Source organism: Schistocerca gregaria, chromosome 2 (genome assembly GCF_023897955.1).
Source record: "Schistocerca gregaria isolate iqSchGreg1 chromosome 2, iqSchGreg1.2, whole genome shotgun sequence".
Lineage (NCBI taxonomy): Eukaryota > Metazoa > Arthropoda > Insecta > Orthoptera > Acrididae > Schistocerca > Schistocerca gregaria.
The window spans coordinates 522239019-522257208 of NC_064921.1; the positions used below are offsets into that span (position 1 = coordinate 522239019).

The 18190-nt window shown below is 36.0% G+C and overlaps 1 protein-coding gene across 1 annotated transcript in view; it reads left to right on the plus strand.

Annotated features, from left to right (window-relative positions):
- The window catches only part of LOC126330094 (uncharacterized), a 103246-nt gene that overhangs the window by 56717 nt on the left and 28339 nt on the right, over nucleotides 1-18190 (plus strand). The window contains exons 7-11 of the mRNA XM_049996330.1: nucleotides 2045-2181; nucleotides 3858-4040; nucleotides 6721-6834; nucleotides 15952-16099; nucleotides 16502-16714. Of these exons, the coding sequence (XP_049852287.1) occupies nucleotides 2045-2181; nucleotides 3858-4040; nucleotides 6721-6834; nucleotides 15952-16099; nucleotides 16502-16714 (795 nt within the window). The remainder of the gene's footprint in view (nucleotides 1-2044; nucleotides 2182-3857; nucleotides 4041-6720; nucleotides 6835-15951; nucleotides 16100-16501; nucleotides 16715-18190) is intronic.

An 18190-nucleotide genomic window follows, 5' to 3' on the forward strand; every position in this document is an offset into this window, starting at 1 on the left:
TGGGCTACTGTGCTACTTAGTGGTATTCACATAACTACAATAAATATTATCATGTAGTATTTAGCCATACTGTAGTGGAGAAGCATGTTTTATGTACTTTAACCAGTTCTTACAATTTTACACAGTTTTTTTCTGGGGAGGGGGAATTACATTATATTTGCCAAGAGGCAAGGGCCCACCACTGAGGAGATTTGGCTTGTGCCCTCCAAGTCCCTGTGATTAATGGATGCATCCGTCTTTGCTTTATCCTTGTAGATATCACAACTCAAAGCATAACTTGTTGTTGAATCTCCGATAAATGAAGTTTGATTCCCCACCCCCCACGTCCAAACATACTCTAAATCGTTCTGCCTCTAAGATCAGTTGTAAAATTCATGTGTGGTCTGGAGTTATTTGTACAATGTGTGACAAAAGAACTAAAGAAAGGTCTAATTTTGTGCTATGGATCATATCCTGGCTGACCCAGCTTTATGAATTTCATGCTGTCATTCAAGTACAACATTGAAGTACAACATAAACAATACATTAGCCTGCTTCCCCAAGAAATAGTTAGAAATCCATCCTTTGACCAATAGTCACTTTTTTTGGCTACTTCACTACACGCATATCCAAAAAAATTGAGAAGAAGTAGTGTATTTCATATATCTTTACCATCAACCATAGATGTCATATAGAATTTCTCTTCATAGACTTCTTCTTATTCATTTCATGAACTTTTAGTTCTGCATGCCTGTTTGTTTCAACTTTTATTGTTTTATCATCTCATTATTGAAAAATACTGAGAAACGTTCAAATTCAGTATAGTTCTCATCCTGTTGCCTAGTTATACCACTAGCACTGTTGAAAATGTAAATTAGGCTGATTGCCAACTCTGGACCAGTTGCTCACATCAGTAATAATGTTTTGTGATATATGAGGACAGGCAGCTGTACTAGGTCCCTCATCTTCATGTGTCCATGAATAAGTAAATACACATGTAAACAACGAAAAGAACGGTATAAAAAGTTTGAGGCAAGGTTTGCTTTTATAATAAAAAATGCATATTATTTTGTTACGATGTTTTTTAATAATATAAATCTGTATTAGCTACCTGACTGTTGAAACTTTCACAAAATATATCTGAAGGTTCTTAATCAAAACCCACATCAGAGTTTTCCTTCTCCTATCTGGAAGAGCCATCAAAAACATCCTTGATCTAACACAACACGGGCACGAAGTGAACAAAGCCCAAATCAGAGATTAGGCAACCACGATTACACAGATTGTGGGTTGCCTACACTTAAGCTGCAGACTCGTAGTGTCCCCTGCTGGAAAGTACATAAACTACATGTGCTGCCAGTTTGAAGGAAGGAATACACAGCATACATTTTTCTGCAGGAAACAAAGCTGTGTATGGCCCCCTTCTCCCTCCCAACTTCATTGTATACCACACACAGTCCCTTCTGGCTACAACAGGATGAGCTCACTGATACCACATTGCTGTCCCTTGCTTCCTCTTTCTTCCAGTTAAAACATCCTCCTTCCTCCTCCACCACTTTCTTTCGTCGCTTATACACTCCATCAGACACAATCCCTCGCCCTATTTGGACTGCAGCCCCAGGACTGAGCAGTTAACTGGTATATTGTAGCCTTGTGTGTGCGCGCGCGCGCGCGCGCGCGATCCCGGGCTTGATTTGCAGAAGAGTCATAGATTTTCTTCATTCAGGAACTGAGTGTTTGTGTTGTCTAAATCATTTCATCTTAGCTCTGGCTGGGCATTTGTATTTCATTGCATCTCATCTTTGTTGCACAAGTCTCCAAAGTGGCATCAAATTGAAAGAGTTGGACCAAGGGGCTGAACAAACCCTGACAGGATCCATACCATCATTTCATTTCATTTTAAAACGGTAGTTTCACTTAATAACTTTCTGTGCTTTGTTGTTATTTTATTTTTTGGTGATATGGTATTTATAAAGTGTGATTTATGTTTATTGTAACTTTATGGAATAAAGAAAACAATAGTTATCAATGTAAATACTTACTGACAATCTGAAATTTCTTTCAGTTATTTCAGAGCAGTGAGAGGACTGGCACAGAGAAGTTACACATACCTGTATTTGAAGAAAGTGATCCTTTTCTCAGAATACAAAGATTGGCAATGAGATTCATTAATCTCTCATGCTTCCTTCAGGAATTGTTAGTGTAAGTGTGTAGTTACAGAATTGTCTTATACAAAGAATTGTGAGTGCGATTTTGTTTTTGTTGCTGTTGTTTTTATTTTTATTTATTTTTTTATTCATTTTTTTATTATAGGAAACTTTCCCCCCACCAGCAAGAGTTTTTTTGACATTTGTGTGATAGTACTAAAACCTTTCATGTTTAGTTCCTTGTTAAAAGTGGCATTTTGTAAATACTTGGCATTTTGTAAATACTTGGTTTAACTCATTTTGAACAGTGAATTTTGATAAACAGTGGTGAATAGGCCATGTAATATATACACACAAAACATGCTCTTCAAATTACAGCCAGTATTCTTAAGAGGTGGTTGAAAGGCAATAGGGTCCAGTATGAGAAGTAATCATAGTCAGTACTAGGAAGAGCCATAAAGATATATACAGGAGTTTTATGGATTATGGGGAGGAAGCTGTGATTCAGTTTCTCATGAGTTTGGGTTCCTTGACATTAAGCTCAGTTCTTCTTTAACAGTGAGTTTGATTGTGATATTTCTGAAGATCCCATCAGATATCAAATGTTATGCAAAGGAAAGACATTTTAAAATGGACTTCGTAAGAAATACTGGTGATCTCAAAGCAGAGATTACTGCCATATGACTTTGTGGTTTGTATACTACTGATGTAATGAAAGGAGCATTCATGTTGAGTTGGAAGAGAGAAAACTCAGCAGAATGGATGGAAGAGCTGAGTAAATGGGAATTGGTGAGATATTTAAAAAAAAAAAAAAAAAAAAAAAAAATAATGGGAACAGTTGTGAGCAAGAGTGAGTGGTTGTGGAATGGAGAATTTTGAGGTTAAGAGAAACTAACTATAGTATGAAATTTCAATGAATTACAAACATCACCTGTGTATGGAAAGTTGATAGAAATCAATGAGGAGAATTGAAAATTTGTGCCTGACCTGAATTCGAACCCGGGATCTCCTGCTTACTAGGTAGGCATTCTAACCCCTATGCCACCCAGAACACATGAATTAACATGGCTGAGTGGACTTACCCCAGCATGCCCCCCAGCAGATCCACATTCCCAACTTACACCACACACTACGAGAGTAGTACTCCCTGTCCATGAACCTCAATGCTTGTGGCAAGGCCTGTTCCCACGAGTTTGAATGTGTGCATTCACGCAGGAATGATCCTTGGCTTGTGATCACCGAAATTATATGTGTACGGTGACTGTTCTTTCGAATTACAAGTATCAGCTATGTATAGGATGTTAATAGAAATCAACCGGGAGAGTTGAAAATCTGTGCATTTCCACTTAAAAATGGAAAATGGGAAAAAAATACAGTTACGAAAATAAACTATGTAGATTGATACCATACTACATGCTGTTATGTAATCAGTGAGCTGTGTGATGTACTGGAAAAGAAGTTAGAAAAATAAAGAACACACAGTTTATAGTTTAATAATTGTTGCAGTACATATGTAGGAAAAATGGAGTTTTGTTAAAAGTAAATGGCACAGGTAAAAAAAAATGATCATATTGATAATGCTAGACAGAATACAATTTTTTTCTATCTTCTACACATTTTTATGAAGATTACACATTCACTAAAACAACATATTTTTAAGGGTAACAAATAAGACTTTAGTGATACAGCCTGTGGGTTACTGATTACTGCATTGTATTTTTGTTGTTTCAGACGTGAGCTTCCTGTTGCTAAAAGAGTGATGCCACAACTGTTCGTAAACCTTTTTGTGAGGGGTTTTGGTGTTAATAGCAACACTATATCAAAACATGTTACTGCAGATAAGCTAATTGTGGGATGTCTGATACCTCAGATGCATATTGCTATGTTTAAATTACTGGGAGCTTTAATAATGTGGTAAGCTATGCATTAATGATAAAAAATTACTTTATTGTCACTTTTAATAGTGATACTTAATATTGTCATGTGTGAAGTTTCTTACTGGACTACTCAAAATGTGATAAATCATTTTGAGGAAGTGCTGCTGTTATACAGAAAACATTCAAACTATATTCACTCCTTCAGATTTGGAAATACTTATTACAATATTGTAACTAACATTTACAGTATGTTTGTCATAAAATGAAGAAGAAAGTAGTGAAGTCATATCATTGTTAATTTTGAATTACTGTGGGAGCTTTTAACCAAATAACATTTGACAGATAAATTCTTATCAACAGTGTCTCACTTTCTCTCCTGGAGAAAATGTGTTGAGGTTTGTAATTTGTCAGGACAGTCATGCAGTTTACTTGTTGTTACCTCTCCTTCCATTGCTGGGAAAATTCTTGTGATGAAACTTTCATACAGCAGCATTCAAGCTGTGACGAACATCTTAAATATGACAAATTCATATAATAACAGTGGTTAATGGTAACCTGGATGTTAAATAAAAATTGAGACAACATGTAACTTTGTTTTTGAATTTTTTTTTTACAGAAGAACAGTGTTACACTAAATGCACAAAAAATACCAAAGAATAACACACCATTGAAGCAAGTGCTTATGGCTACAGTTCAAAGTTAATAATATTCCCATATAACCAATAACAAAGCCAAACCAACATCAAATAGTGCCGTATTATGGCTAACAGAAAAATATGCGAACATGTCATATTTAGGAAAACTCATATAAAATGGCAAATGTTTTCCAAAGAAGAATGAGCTATTTTACAAATAAAAAAGTAAATGAAAGTTTCCCATAGTTTTAAAAACAACAGCAAGCCATATAATGGATCAGGGATGTGCAAGCTTACTTGCAATTCGTGTCCGAAGATATATGTAAGCAAAATGGGAAGAAATATCAGTGTATAATTCTGCTAAGACATGGATGGCCTTTGTATAAAATACTTAGGTTATTCCACTTTTGCGTTAAATGGTGCTGAAGATAATTGTTAAGTTACAGATGTAGCACATACCCGACAAGTACTGCAGCTTGCCAAGAACGTGAACCTACTTGAAGAAATAGAAGTGCATTCCCTCAAGTGCACATGGCCAAATGACATCCTAAATGATCAAACAAAACTACCCGGCAAAATATTTTTAAGAAATTTATGTAAACACTTATACAACCTACACATCAAGTAAAGTCCTTTGGTGCGGGGGTGGGGGGGATCAGTAGTAAGAAGACATAATTTTTTGTTCTTTCTATGACATTTCAATAACTGCATATCATATAAGTCATTTATTTCTTGCTTTATTCATTCTAAAATGTTAGTCCAGTGTGCCGATGCATTAACTGTGTGTAAGTGTGTGATACCAGTACTTGTAAGGGGAGGGGAGTGACATTATGCAACTCATTACAGTAGTGGTTTTAAAAGGTGCAAGAAGACTTTAATTTGAGCTTAGCTTTCTTTAACTTCTTATATAAACATATGCATTAGAGAGTCATGTGGTGAATGCCACAATGCATCAGTGTATTTTTGAACATAAAAATGACTGTGGTATCAATACAAAAGGAGAAAAATGAGTCACAAATTACAGAACAAAAGTAAGTACACTTAACTATTAATAAAACATAGACAACTTGGAAAATGTGGTATTAAAGGAATTACAATCTTGCTCAAGGCAGCAGCAACACTCAAAACGCAGTTAGGAAAAATGTTATGCAGATGAAGACCTGAATACGTTACGCAAATAGAAGATAGGGTATAAGCCCAAAATGCATCTTTGCATAAAATAAAGCTGCACAAAGAAGTGGCTGATTGCCATATTTCTTTAAGTAATTTTGAGTTTTCTTTGCAGAATGTTGCTTCTATGTTGTTCCTGTCAGCGTGAGTCATTGGAAATAATTATGTAAATAAAAATAAAGTTTTAATCTTAAACTGGACTATAAGAGTATTAAATAATTGCTTCTAACCCATCCAGAATCATAACACTAAATAGATAGTTCTGAAAATTTGTGATTTTTTAAATAGTTATAAAAATATTTGTAAGATTTAAAACGAAAATGTGGGGGGCTACACAATAGATAAGAGTAAGGTGAACTACTCATCCATCAGCTGTGTATTCCATGTGGCCTATGGTGTTTGTTATAAATCTTATAAGAATTTTCATAGCTATTTAAAATCCATGATTATATATTTAAGGACTTTCTATATGGGTTTAAGCATCTCTATGGGGCTATTTAAAATGTGGTATATTAAAAATTTATTTTTATTCAGATAATTATTTTCTACTTTTTAGCTATGCTTGTGTGAAATTTCTCAATGGATTTTAAACATATTTATGAGATTGTAAGAGAGACATATTAAATTTCAGCTTTATTTCAATGTCATTTAACCTGACAATACCTGAATTGGATAGTGTTTTACCTGCCTACTAATAATCTATGAGATTGTTTCTTATTTTCCTAAAAAATAAAATAAAGAAGCAAACAAAATTAATGTTATGATTTTTATTTCAATACTAGCTTTATACCCTCAGCTTCGCCGTCGTACGTGTTTGTCACTTGTCTACTCCTCTCACCTCTCTCTGTCCATCTCCTCCCTTCTTTATCCATAAAAAATACTGTGGACTATTTAATGTATATTTGATTTCAGCTGTGGCCAGAACTTGTTGGAGTATGGTTCTCTCATCTGTAAATTTGTATTGCAAACACTGAAGTGGACATCGTATGACAAACACTGGCCACATGGAACTGAGAGGCCTTATGGGTGAGTATAATAGACATTAATCGTTTAAATATGCCTTAGTAAAATTTCCACCTAAATACAAATGCTACAGAATAGTTAAAATTCTCTGTTTTTCTTCTTCCCAGACCACAGTGACAGGGTTTGGTTGTCACAGGTGGTGTAAATGCACATGGTGGCAGAAACATTTGTAGAGCATAGTAACTTAATGGCCTTTGCTGCTAACTTCATGTTGTGTGGGAGTAAAGAAGGCGAAGTTCAGCAGCAGTTTTGCAGGGGTGGAAGTGATTTGATTGTATGTGTTATGAAATTTAATGCAAGTAAAATAAAGTTAATGATCATGACCATAAAGGCAAGGAAGATTATGCCAGGACTTAAGCTGGCAGTGGAACAACTACTGAAAGCTAACAGCTTCAAATACCTTGCTACGGTAGTGAAAACAAATGGAAGAAATAATGAAACAATGGAAAATCCAGGATGATGTGTAACTATATTATGAAAGGGAAAGTTGCCACTCACCATGTAGCGGAGCTGCTGAGTTGCAAATAAGAACAACAAAAAGACTGTCACAAAGAAAGCTTTTGGCTGGTAGGGCCTTCATCAAAAATAGACAAAACACACACACACACACACACACACACACACACACACACACACACACACACACACACACACGCGCCAGCTTTATTTGTGACACTCTTTTTTGTTGTGCCTACCTGTGACAGCATCTCCGCTGTATGGTGTGAAGAAATAATGAGGAAGTTGATGAGGGAGGCATACAATCAATCACATTTCTGAGAAGTGGCAGGGGAAAGGTGTGGAATAACTTTATCTCATGCAAGAGAAAGGGAATAAAACATTGATCTTACTATGTACTTGTTTTCACCCATGCTTCTCAAACCTGGGGAATTAAGAATAGGGATTTCAGCAAGATTACAGGCATGAAACTTGGCAGAAACGGAGTGGTAGTGGCAAGAATAACAAAGGGAGAGATCTGATAGATAGTAAAGGAAGTATCCTTATAGGAGTGGAAATAATCAGCCTTTCTTGAAAAGGTGTTAGTAGAACTGTGATGGGAGGACTTAGAAAAATGGAGAGGCTTATGTGTAAAATGGTCCCAACCAGTGCATAAACTGTTCCTGATGATGGTGACCTTAATGACCCAGACATAAATCTTTCCAGGTGTTACCCGGAACAAACCAGTTGATGAAATCATTTCCAGCAACAATTTTATTTATTTATTTAATGCTCTTAATGTTGGTACACAATAATTTATTTTCAGGCTTCCCGGGACAGTATTCCAGTTGATAATCCACACTGTTGTAGTTTTTAATAAATAGAAATGATGGCTGTTCATGTCTTATTTATTAATAACTAGCTCAGCACCTGCTGCTTCATTCACATTGACTGTAGGGTCTGAAACTTTATATTTTTATTTATTCGAATTTTTATATCATTATGCCCATTGCTTATGTGTAAAGCAACACATTGCAAACAGTGTAAAACCAGATACCAATTTTCATAATTGTGTCTTCAAAATTCCTTAATAGTGACATATATTCCAAATATTTTCATCCCCTACTTCTCCCCCATAGGGGTGGAATTTCAAAAAATCTGTTCTTAAATGATGCCTGCATTATAAGATCATCACTATCTCCAAATTTGAGGTTTTTATCCTTAGTGGTTTGGTCTGGGCAATGGTGAATCAGTGAGGCCCTATTTACACCCCATTAGCAGTTGAATTTCCAAAAACAGCGAAACACGGAATTTCTTATTTCCAACCAAGAAGTCAAATACCTTGCTCATTATGGGGCTGATGGTGACCATTTTTAGTCAAACATTGTCACAAAAAATATGAATTCACCAATTTGAGCCTGAAACAAAATGGCACCACACATCATCTTCTTAAAGAAGTAGTTACCCTCACCTGATAAAGCCATGGATGTAGTGTCTGGGACTGGTACATGCTCTCACATTAAGGTGTCTTAAGGTCATAGAACTGGATGGAGATTATTCTGAAAAATAGGGTTCTGTAGCTAAAGAATTGGAGAACAACATGATGATGTATTAATTTACGAATAGAGCCATCATGCTTTGAGGGAAAAAAATGTTGCATTATTTATTGTATGACCTTAGCATGTGGACAACATGCTGTTATAAACACCAGTGTTTTTATTGTGTCTAAGAGTTCATATAAGGCAAATTTGTTCAAATTCTGTTTGTTAAAAGTATCTTCAATTGTTTTGTTTATATAATTTCTCCACTTCTTGTAAGAGTTTAGATAGTGGCTATAAGTGAATGTAGAGCTTCCTAATGCTTCTGCAGAGTTCCTGTATTTGTTTATCTTGCTCCACATACAGCAGAAATAAATGTGAACACATTTTTACTCTCTTTGCTGTAAGCTAAACTACCTAAAAGCATTATATAATGCAGACTATAGCTTCTATTCAGATACTTCCTCAAAATTGACTCCCATATTTCTTTTAATTTTTATAACATCCATTGTATAATTTGTTTTCTCTGATTGCCTTCTTGCCTTCTTGCCTTATGCCTCTCAGCTTCAAGCGATTTCAAATAATATGGAACATAGATGTGAGAAACAAATAATGAGATACCATCTTGTGTGTAATTGGTAAGGCTAAAGTACAAAGATTTTTGTTAAAAAAAGTATTTACATGTGCTAAACAACTTTAAAATTGCTGTTTTAAATGTCATAATCTTAACTGCTACATGTGAAGAACGCACAGATTTCTTCAAGTGGAGAGGGCCAGGAACAAAATTTATGTGAAAAAGAGTATGAACTTGAGTGGTGTGTAGATATGAGGGATGCTGAAAAGTAATGCATCTGAGTTTTTTATGTGAAAACATAAAATATAACAAATTTTATCATCCTGCATCTTTATTTTTCATGTCTACATATTTATTTCTCAACAGAGTGACACAGGTGATGAACACATTACTCCAAACGAGCGACTAGTTTGCCAGTACCGTCTCTGTAGCACATTTGACTTTTTTGTCAGAGCCACAAACTCACCTGTGCTCACTATGCAAGTGAAGTCCTTGAACGTGTTCTTTAAGTTTAGGGAACAGATGAAAATCAGGTGGGGTAAGTTGGGACTCTATGGAGGACGGTCAATGACACTGAACCCGAGGTGTCACATTGTCGCAGATGTCGCATTGCTCGTGTGTCAGAGTGATATCTAGACTATATTGGTAATTTAATTGTAGTGGAAAACAGAAAAGGAATCAAAATATGGAACTGCTTTATCAACATTAGGCGAAGTGGAGCAGCACAGTATGGAATGTTATCCAGCAGCAGAATTTGATTTCACATGTTTGCACTTGCAAATGAAGTAGCTGTATTTTGGCTGTTGTTCTGCTTTTCTTTCATGGTGATGCAAGTATTTTACTTTTGTTATGATTCATAAGCCTTATTGCTTCATTCCCTACCCCCAACCCCCTGTAACCTAAACCCACAATTATTCACAAATATGCGGCTAGTGTAATTAGCTGACAACTTTTGTCTCATCAAATTGTGATGGCAATAAAAGAGTCTTATCCAAAGAAAATGTGTATGAAAAAGACAGGTAGATATCATGGGCACATTTGTATGTCATACGTTAAAATTTTTGGTTAATTCTAAAAAAATGTGTTCAGTTCTTGTGAGAGCAGCACAAATTGAGTAAAATTAGCTATCAGATATTCTTTGTGAATTGTGTATTGCTTTCCTATTTTAGTGGTAATGACCAATACAAAGTGAACATGAGAATATTGCATTTGAATTACTTGTTTATCTCCAGGAACAAATGATTCAATTTTTCATCTCTTATCCATTTCTACTACATGGAGTAGAGATCCTTATAACACTGTATGTGCTCACTCACGATTGTAGTGTATGTCTAAGACCAGGTGCACCCTGCCAGTGGCTTTCTTAATAACTAACAATGGACGACACTTAAACTATATTCAGTAATTTGATTGTCTGTCATTTTATTTATTTTCTTGTACTTTAGGCCATAGGCTTAAAGATAATGGATAGGGTTTACAAAAGAATGGATTTTCATCTTTTATTTTGAATTGTTAAATGTAATCATATATTACTCCTAGTTTGTATGCACATATTGATCTATATTTCCATATAGTATTGTGTAAATCTTTCTTCTGCTACTCTCCTAAGAGAATAGATTGATAAGCTTTACTACAAATTTGATCATAACCAATCTACATATCAATCGTAGCTCCTTCCTTGCTAAGCAGTTTTTCATTTGTAATTAAGTACATATTTTTTACCAGTACATTTTGTTGATCCATTCCCAGAAGGTTCTACTAGCTGACAAATAGTAAAATTTCCAAAACAACAGTTCTACATCAAATCTTAAGTAACTTTTTACTTCAGTAACTATTCTATCCCAAATAATCTTTGTAAATTAACATTAAGCACTATTAACGAAGTTTGCATAAACTGAAAATTTCCAGTGCTTATAGGTATGCACATTTCTTGTTTTGTTAACTTACCTTTACGTCCAGGAAGCCATGTGACATATGAAGGGCTTATTTCAGTAGTGGTACAAGTCCATTTTTGTTCATTCTGAGATACAGAGTCCTAAAGCTGAATGAGCGCTGAAAAATCTGCAGTTGGGATACCAGAAATATTCACATACATATACTTGAATATTTCTGGTATCTCAACTGCAGATTTTTCAACACTCATTTAACTTTAGGACTCTGTATCTCAGAATGATCAAAAATGGGTCAGGTGATGCAGAGCTCTCATAAGTTGTAGCTCACATCACACCATATGTTCAACATTTTGACATCAAACACTGAATAACGGTTCTCATCATGGTCCTTAGTACTTCCATCATTTACATTCTTGCCAGCCCCCTTTTTCTCCTTGACCTCCACGGCACCACCAAGCCGTGACAACAAAGCGTAAGTGGGCTTGTGATTGTGTTGTCACATCCTGGAGATTGGCCACTGTCCCAGGACATTCCACATTTTCTGTTATAATAATAATAATTGCCTTTAAGCACTGCATTATTTGTGATGGGTGCATTTATAAGTATTGCATTACCCGTATCATTGTTGGCTGTGTTTGCTACAGGCATTTGCAGCTGTATGTTATCTGATGAAATTAAATCAGTTCTGACATTTTCTGCACATTGATTGTTGCCACTGTTATAAACATGGCATAAGTTAGTTTCTCTTTTCTTTACAAGTTGGTTTGGGAAACGCTTAAATTTCATGTTGTTGGTGCCTCGGTATTCTTCTTGGATATCTTTAGTGTGCTCTTTGTTTAAGTTGTCTAAGCTTTCTACAAAGGTTATCACTTACTGTTGGCCATCCTCTACACCAAATTTTCTTTTCTTACATAGTGTGGTAATCTGCAAACCAATACTTTGACAAAGTGTGATATCTCTATTGGATTATCTGAATTTTTAGATTGATTCAAATGTCATCCAGTATACGTGTTAAAACTTACTCAAGAACTGTTATTATATTTTGGGTCTAATGATCCTATTGCCAACTTTTGTTGTGTACTGGACAACCAGTATTTCCTCTTGAATTTTTCTTGAAAATCATTCCACAATTTAAAATCTTCTTAATGAGCCGTTCCCCATTCTACCACTTCTCATGCCAAATAACAAAGTTCAAAATATATTTTCCTGCATGCTTCCCACTTCTTAGGTAATGACCTAGAAAATACCTTCCCATCAGGTTTGTACTTTGGAAATTGTTTTGATAAATTCGTAGATGCAGTTCTTCTGTTAACTCACCTGATATTCAGGAATTGTTAATGGTTATTTTGGGTATTTTCTAATGCATGCCACAACTTCTGGGGACTGATGACCTCGCTGTTTGGTCCCCTCCCCCAAATTCATCAACCAACAACTTTTGAATTTCCTTCTGGTGTTGTAGAGTATCACCCAAAGAATTTGTTGTAGCACTAGTGGATCCAGCTTTCTCTTTTAACTTTTGTTCAGCTAACTCTTGTAGATGCTCCTCCAAACTGGTGAAAGCAGTTGGGGCACAATTACTTAATCAAAATTTGTACTTTAACACCCCTAATTGGCCTTGCATATCTGAGTTGTGATTATGTAGAATTCCTAGTTTGACAGTTCTTATATGTGTAGCATTTTATTGTTTAACTATTTAAACTGTTCTTAAACCACCTTCCTGAATAAGTCACATTGTTTTTTCTATCTGCTTGACTAACTCCTTAGGTAACTTTAATAAGATCTCTTCCATATTAGAAATTTTGTCTGCTTTTGTAGTTACCTCCTCTGTTTGGGTTGTAATACTATTAGATAACTCTGCTAACTTTCTTAGTATTTCTGATAAATTGCCTTCCATGTTTGGCTAGTAACCAACATACACTATAGGCAACAACACATTCACTTAATAGCGTGTAAATAATGGTGGTCTGTTTTGACACCAGTGCACAAAACCAGCGAAATGTATTTTTACAACACTTCACTGCAGATTTGTCATGTGTGGCTGCAGTGACATTCTTTAGCTGTTCCATTGCTTTCATTCCTGCCAGCACCACTTTTCTGCTCTATTTCCACAGCACTACCAAGCTGTGACACCAAGCATAAACGGACCTCCACAGCAGGTCGAGACACGCATTTGCCATCGTGCTTTGCCAATATGCTAAGACAAGTTCCTTCTGCATCTGTCTGCACGTGCATCAAACTAGGGTGTGCACAGTGGAAAGTTACACACTTACCAACTACCTAAACCATGTTTTCAGTTTTCATGGACATATTTCATCAGCCAAAGAGGACAAAAGTGGACCATGCTGTTCCAAAGAAACCCATGTTACACCACACAATGAGTGCCACAATCTGCAGCTGGTTGCATCCTGATCCCACAGTGGCACTTCCCTTCAACAAGTAGAATGAGTCTTCTTCACAGATTGCACAAGATGACCCTGCGTATCCCTTGCTGCCATTTCCTTAAGAGGTATTTTGCATGCATTAGATCTGCCAATGATTAACAGACCCCAACTCCTTTTGCGCTTGTATCTGCCAACAAAAGACACTGCAGGATTCCCGTAGATGAAGAATGTTGCACAGGCTCTGTTTCAGTTTCTGTGGAAAATAGCATATAAAACAAAACTTGTTGGTTGTGGGTAGATATAGTACACTGAGTTCTCTCCACACTCTGCCTCTCCCATACAAGGCCTTCATGCCTACCATACCTGCCACTGGTATGCCACTCACAGTCAAGTCAGTGATCAGCAATAGGTTTTGTATTTTCTGGAGAGGGGATATTACTTTATATTGTTTTGGTACAACTGATAGGTGTCTTTCTCTAGCACAGCTAACACACCCATTCACAGCAACTTCAAGGCAGTGTGTCACACCATAACCTCTAAATTGTGCCAGGATAGTTTGAGGATCACTTGAAGTGTATGCTGTTCTGAAGCTTCTTAGAAGATTGAAACTGTGTGCTAGACTGGGAAGTGAACCCAAAACATTGCCTTCTGGGTTTGAGTCTTGGCCTGGTACACAGTTTTAATCTGCTAGGAAGTTTCTTGAAGCTGCTTTCATACCCACTTTCTCCCCCCCTCCCTCCACTCCACACACACACACACACACACACACACACACACACACACACACACACACTAAAGACCTTGCTGTCATGTGCCCTCAAACTGTTATCATCCCCCCCTTTCAAGTTACATTACTGCGAAGTATGTGCCCATCTGCCTTATTTTAGTTAAAGCAGTCACCATGAATTGTGTGTGTCGTTTTGAGTGGTCATAGTTAGAGATCAGGATGTCTCCCCACCACTTTCAGTGTCTCATTGAGTCCATGCCCTGAAGCATTGCTGCCACCATCTGGGTGAAACAAAGTGCTACACATGATTGTGTGGGTGTATGACATTCAATTGCTTCCAAGTTACAAGGATCCTGCTGCACTGTCTCACCTTGTTGGTAGTTACCCTTCTCCATATCGATGATGAATTGTTGTGTCATTAATATTATATAGTGATTGGTTGGGTAAAGTTCGTTAAGCACAACAGATTGTTATGCCACTGTCAGTTTATTATATTATTTGTTGAAAGTTATTGTTGAAACAAAGTAATAAAATAATGCCGTGAGATTCAAATAAAATATAAACTTTATAAATTCTTCAATCTTGGATGACACTGCCTATGTGCGAATAAATGTTCACCTTTCTTTTGACACATGATTGTAAACTTGAGTACACTATTTGGATTTCTCAGACCTGAATCACACAAGAAGACTCCTCATTAATGACTGCCCCACTGGTGCACACTCGAAAACAAGCCAATGTAGAGCTCATTTTTTAGCCCAGAGCTGTTTAACCATGTGTTGTCTCACCTTACAACAGTTGTATTTGTTCTCATATCAGTTGAGATTTAGTAATGGTAACGCCACAGAACATATTATGAAAGTGCAATATCAGTATAAACCTACGTCTGGTACACAGAAATAGTTACTGAAATTCAGTGTTCCTTAGAAGCATTGAAATGATGTTTTCCGTCTTGTGTACTTCATAGTACAGTAAAGAGCCATAGACTGAAACAATACGGCATGAAATGGCTTACATGAAGATGCAAGCAGTTTGTGTGGCTTGTTTGTTTGTTTTGTAGAACCTTGGAAATTTTATTGTCTGCAGCAGAATGGTCATCTTCGCTCAGGAAACATAAACTGGTCTCGTTTTTTTTCTTAAGTTGCTGTTAATTTCATTAAATAAAGCAATTCTTTCACATTAAATACTACAGAAAAAAAGTAAATTAATGTGAAAATCTCATTCTGTAAATTAATGTTGATATATTGACATTGTTAAATAGGTATTATCTGACACACAGGAATATCACCTGATTGCTGAAACATTTCTTCAAGTACTCTGTGAATATGTAAGGGGATGGAGAGGTAGCTATGATATGTGAAGAGATAAAATAGCAAATCTTTTCTGTTTAATACTTCAAAGAAGCAAACAAAAAATGAAAGAAGGTTAATGAGACAAATTTTTGAACATTTTAAATTGCAATGTGTTCTATTTTTATTTAATATTAGCCTTGTAAATTTTGCATGTTAGTTGTAAACTTGTTGTTTCTGAAACTTTGAACATACCCTACAACAAGAAACTACTTTTTTTTCAGGCTGTTGCGGAAAGAAGCGTACAACACTTTCACACTGTGGTTGAAAGTAGCAAAGGCTGGAAGTTGTGTAGAAATATCTTCACCTGATGAGCTCATTGGCTTACTGTTGGGCGATGTGAAAATAAGTCATACTGCAGTAACTCTTTCGGTACATCCTTCACTTATTACGTAAATAACAGTCGTCTAAATTATCTTATAGGTGATATCTTAATTCCTTTGTAAGCAGTTAGTTGCCAGTTTAGCATACACAAATAATTCAGTAAAATTTTGTTTGGGCTTGTGTATTATCCCAATGTGTGTGTGTGTGTGTGTGTGTGTGTGTGTGTGTGTGTGCGTGAGCGTGCACTCGCACTTGTTTTTATGATAAAATTTAAGTTATACTGTAATTTATGTAGTGTATTTTTGGTTGGTGTATAATCTGATTAGTATTGATTCATTCATCTATTAAATGTAATGAAACTCAGAGTTTATTTGGTGGTATACTGAAACCATTGTGTATGTTTGATACATTATTCTGCATGACTCAAAAATATTTTCCATGACATCACAGGCAGCAAAGGCCAGAGGTCGTCATCTAACTAAACAACAACGTAAACAGTTGAAGTTAGGTCAAGAAAGTTCTGCTTCATCATCAGAATCTTCTTGGTCACGTACAAAGCTATATGATGAAACTGCCAATCATGGCACATGTGCTGCAGCATTGAGAACACTGCAATGGATTGTGCAGAGTGCTGGACCATTTCTTAAACCAACATTGCATAAGGTGAGTGGTTTCCTATATCTGTAGTGAAATGTCAAATTCAAAAACATCTAGAACATATAAAGAAAGTGTCTATAAAGGCAACTCATCATCTTTTGCTCTTTTTGTTTGTGTGTACATTTTAAGAAACATAGTTTTTATTTGTTATTGTAGCCAGATTAATGAACATTACTACTTCTCACCTAAAGCACTCTCCGGGAGCCAGTTAGCATTCAAGTGCTTCCATCTATGAAAACCATTTTCAGTGCATACGCCACACATGATTGTAGAAACTTGTTTCATTAATAATTTTGTTGCAATTGTTTTTAGTGCTCATGGTTTTTCGTATGTTTTATCCTGTCATTGTAACTTACTCTTCTGCTTCCAAAAATCCATTTTGTATCAAAAGTAAAATTCATTGGAGAAAACTATAAAATTTGCTAATTTCAGTCTAGAAACAATAGGAGGACAGTGCATTCAATTGAATTACATTTGATTTACTATTCTGAGATGTAATGACTTATCCTCACACCAGGTAATTCTCTCTCAGCCTGGGAGCTGAATAACAACAAAATTAGGATATGGTTCCTAATTTTGGAAGCTGTGCAATTAGTAGATACAAGCTCTGAACAGAGACTGTTAAGATCACAATTTTAGCAATATTTGAATGGGAGGTACTTCAGCAAGCATCTCTGCCCAATGAGTAGACCTTTGAATCATATCCACTAATTTCAGAGAGAGAAAAAAGTACATTAAATTAAACTGCATCTTCTATCCCCTTTAAAGTTGGCATGACTTTACAGTGTGGTGTAAAAGATAACAACTTCATGGAAGAGAATTAATGTAATCCATTGCATTATATAAGAATATGAACATATACAGTTATGAGCATGTGGCATGTTTGCTGCACACAGCATTAAAAATAAACTTGGAATGCATGCAGATTGCTGGTGCTAAAAAAGGTGGTCATTATGGAATTCAGATTAGGCCTAATCTTATTTGTTCATTGACATTGTGTTACATAAATCCCATTGTGTGGAACAACTCATGTTATACGTTAACAGGCAGAAGCAGCCACTGAAAGCTACTTTTGTAAAGTTTACTAACAAAGAATTCTGAGTAGTGCTAATGTACTCACAGTGATCATTTGGGGATTAATTCTACATTACTTGATGTATGAATACAGATATTAGGAGCTGTATGACACTGATAGACCAACAAAAAATTGAAACCCAAATCCTTGAATTATGTGGATGATGATGGGAAAGGATCACCAATCAGAAGGGAAGCACTGAAGAGTGTAATAGCTGCAAAGAGAAATGGGAAAGCAGTAGGTACAGATTGGGCTGGGCAAGCAGTACTAGTGTCCAGACATGATCAGAATTTCCTCATATGTCGCTGAGCTTGATACAATTATTAGGCTCTCCTCAGACACTCAGGTGACGTATGACTCCATATTGTGTAAGTGCTAACAATACAACAAGCTATTTCTTTGCTCAC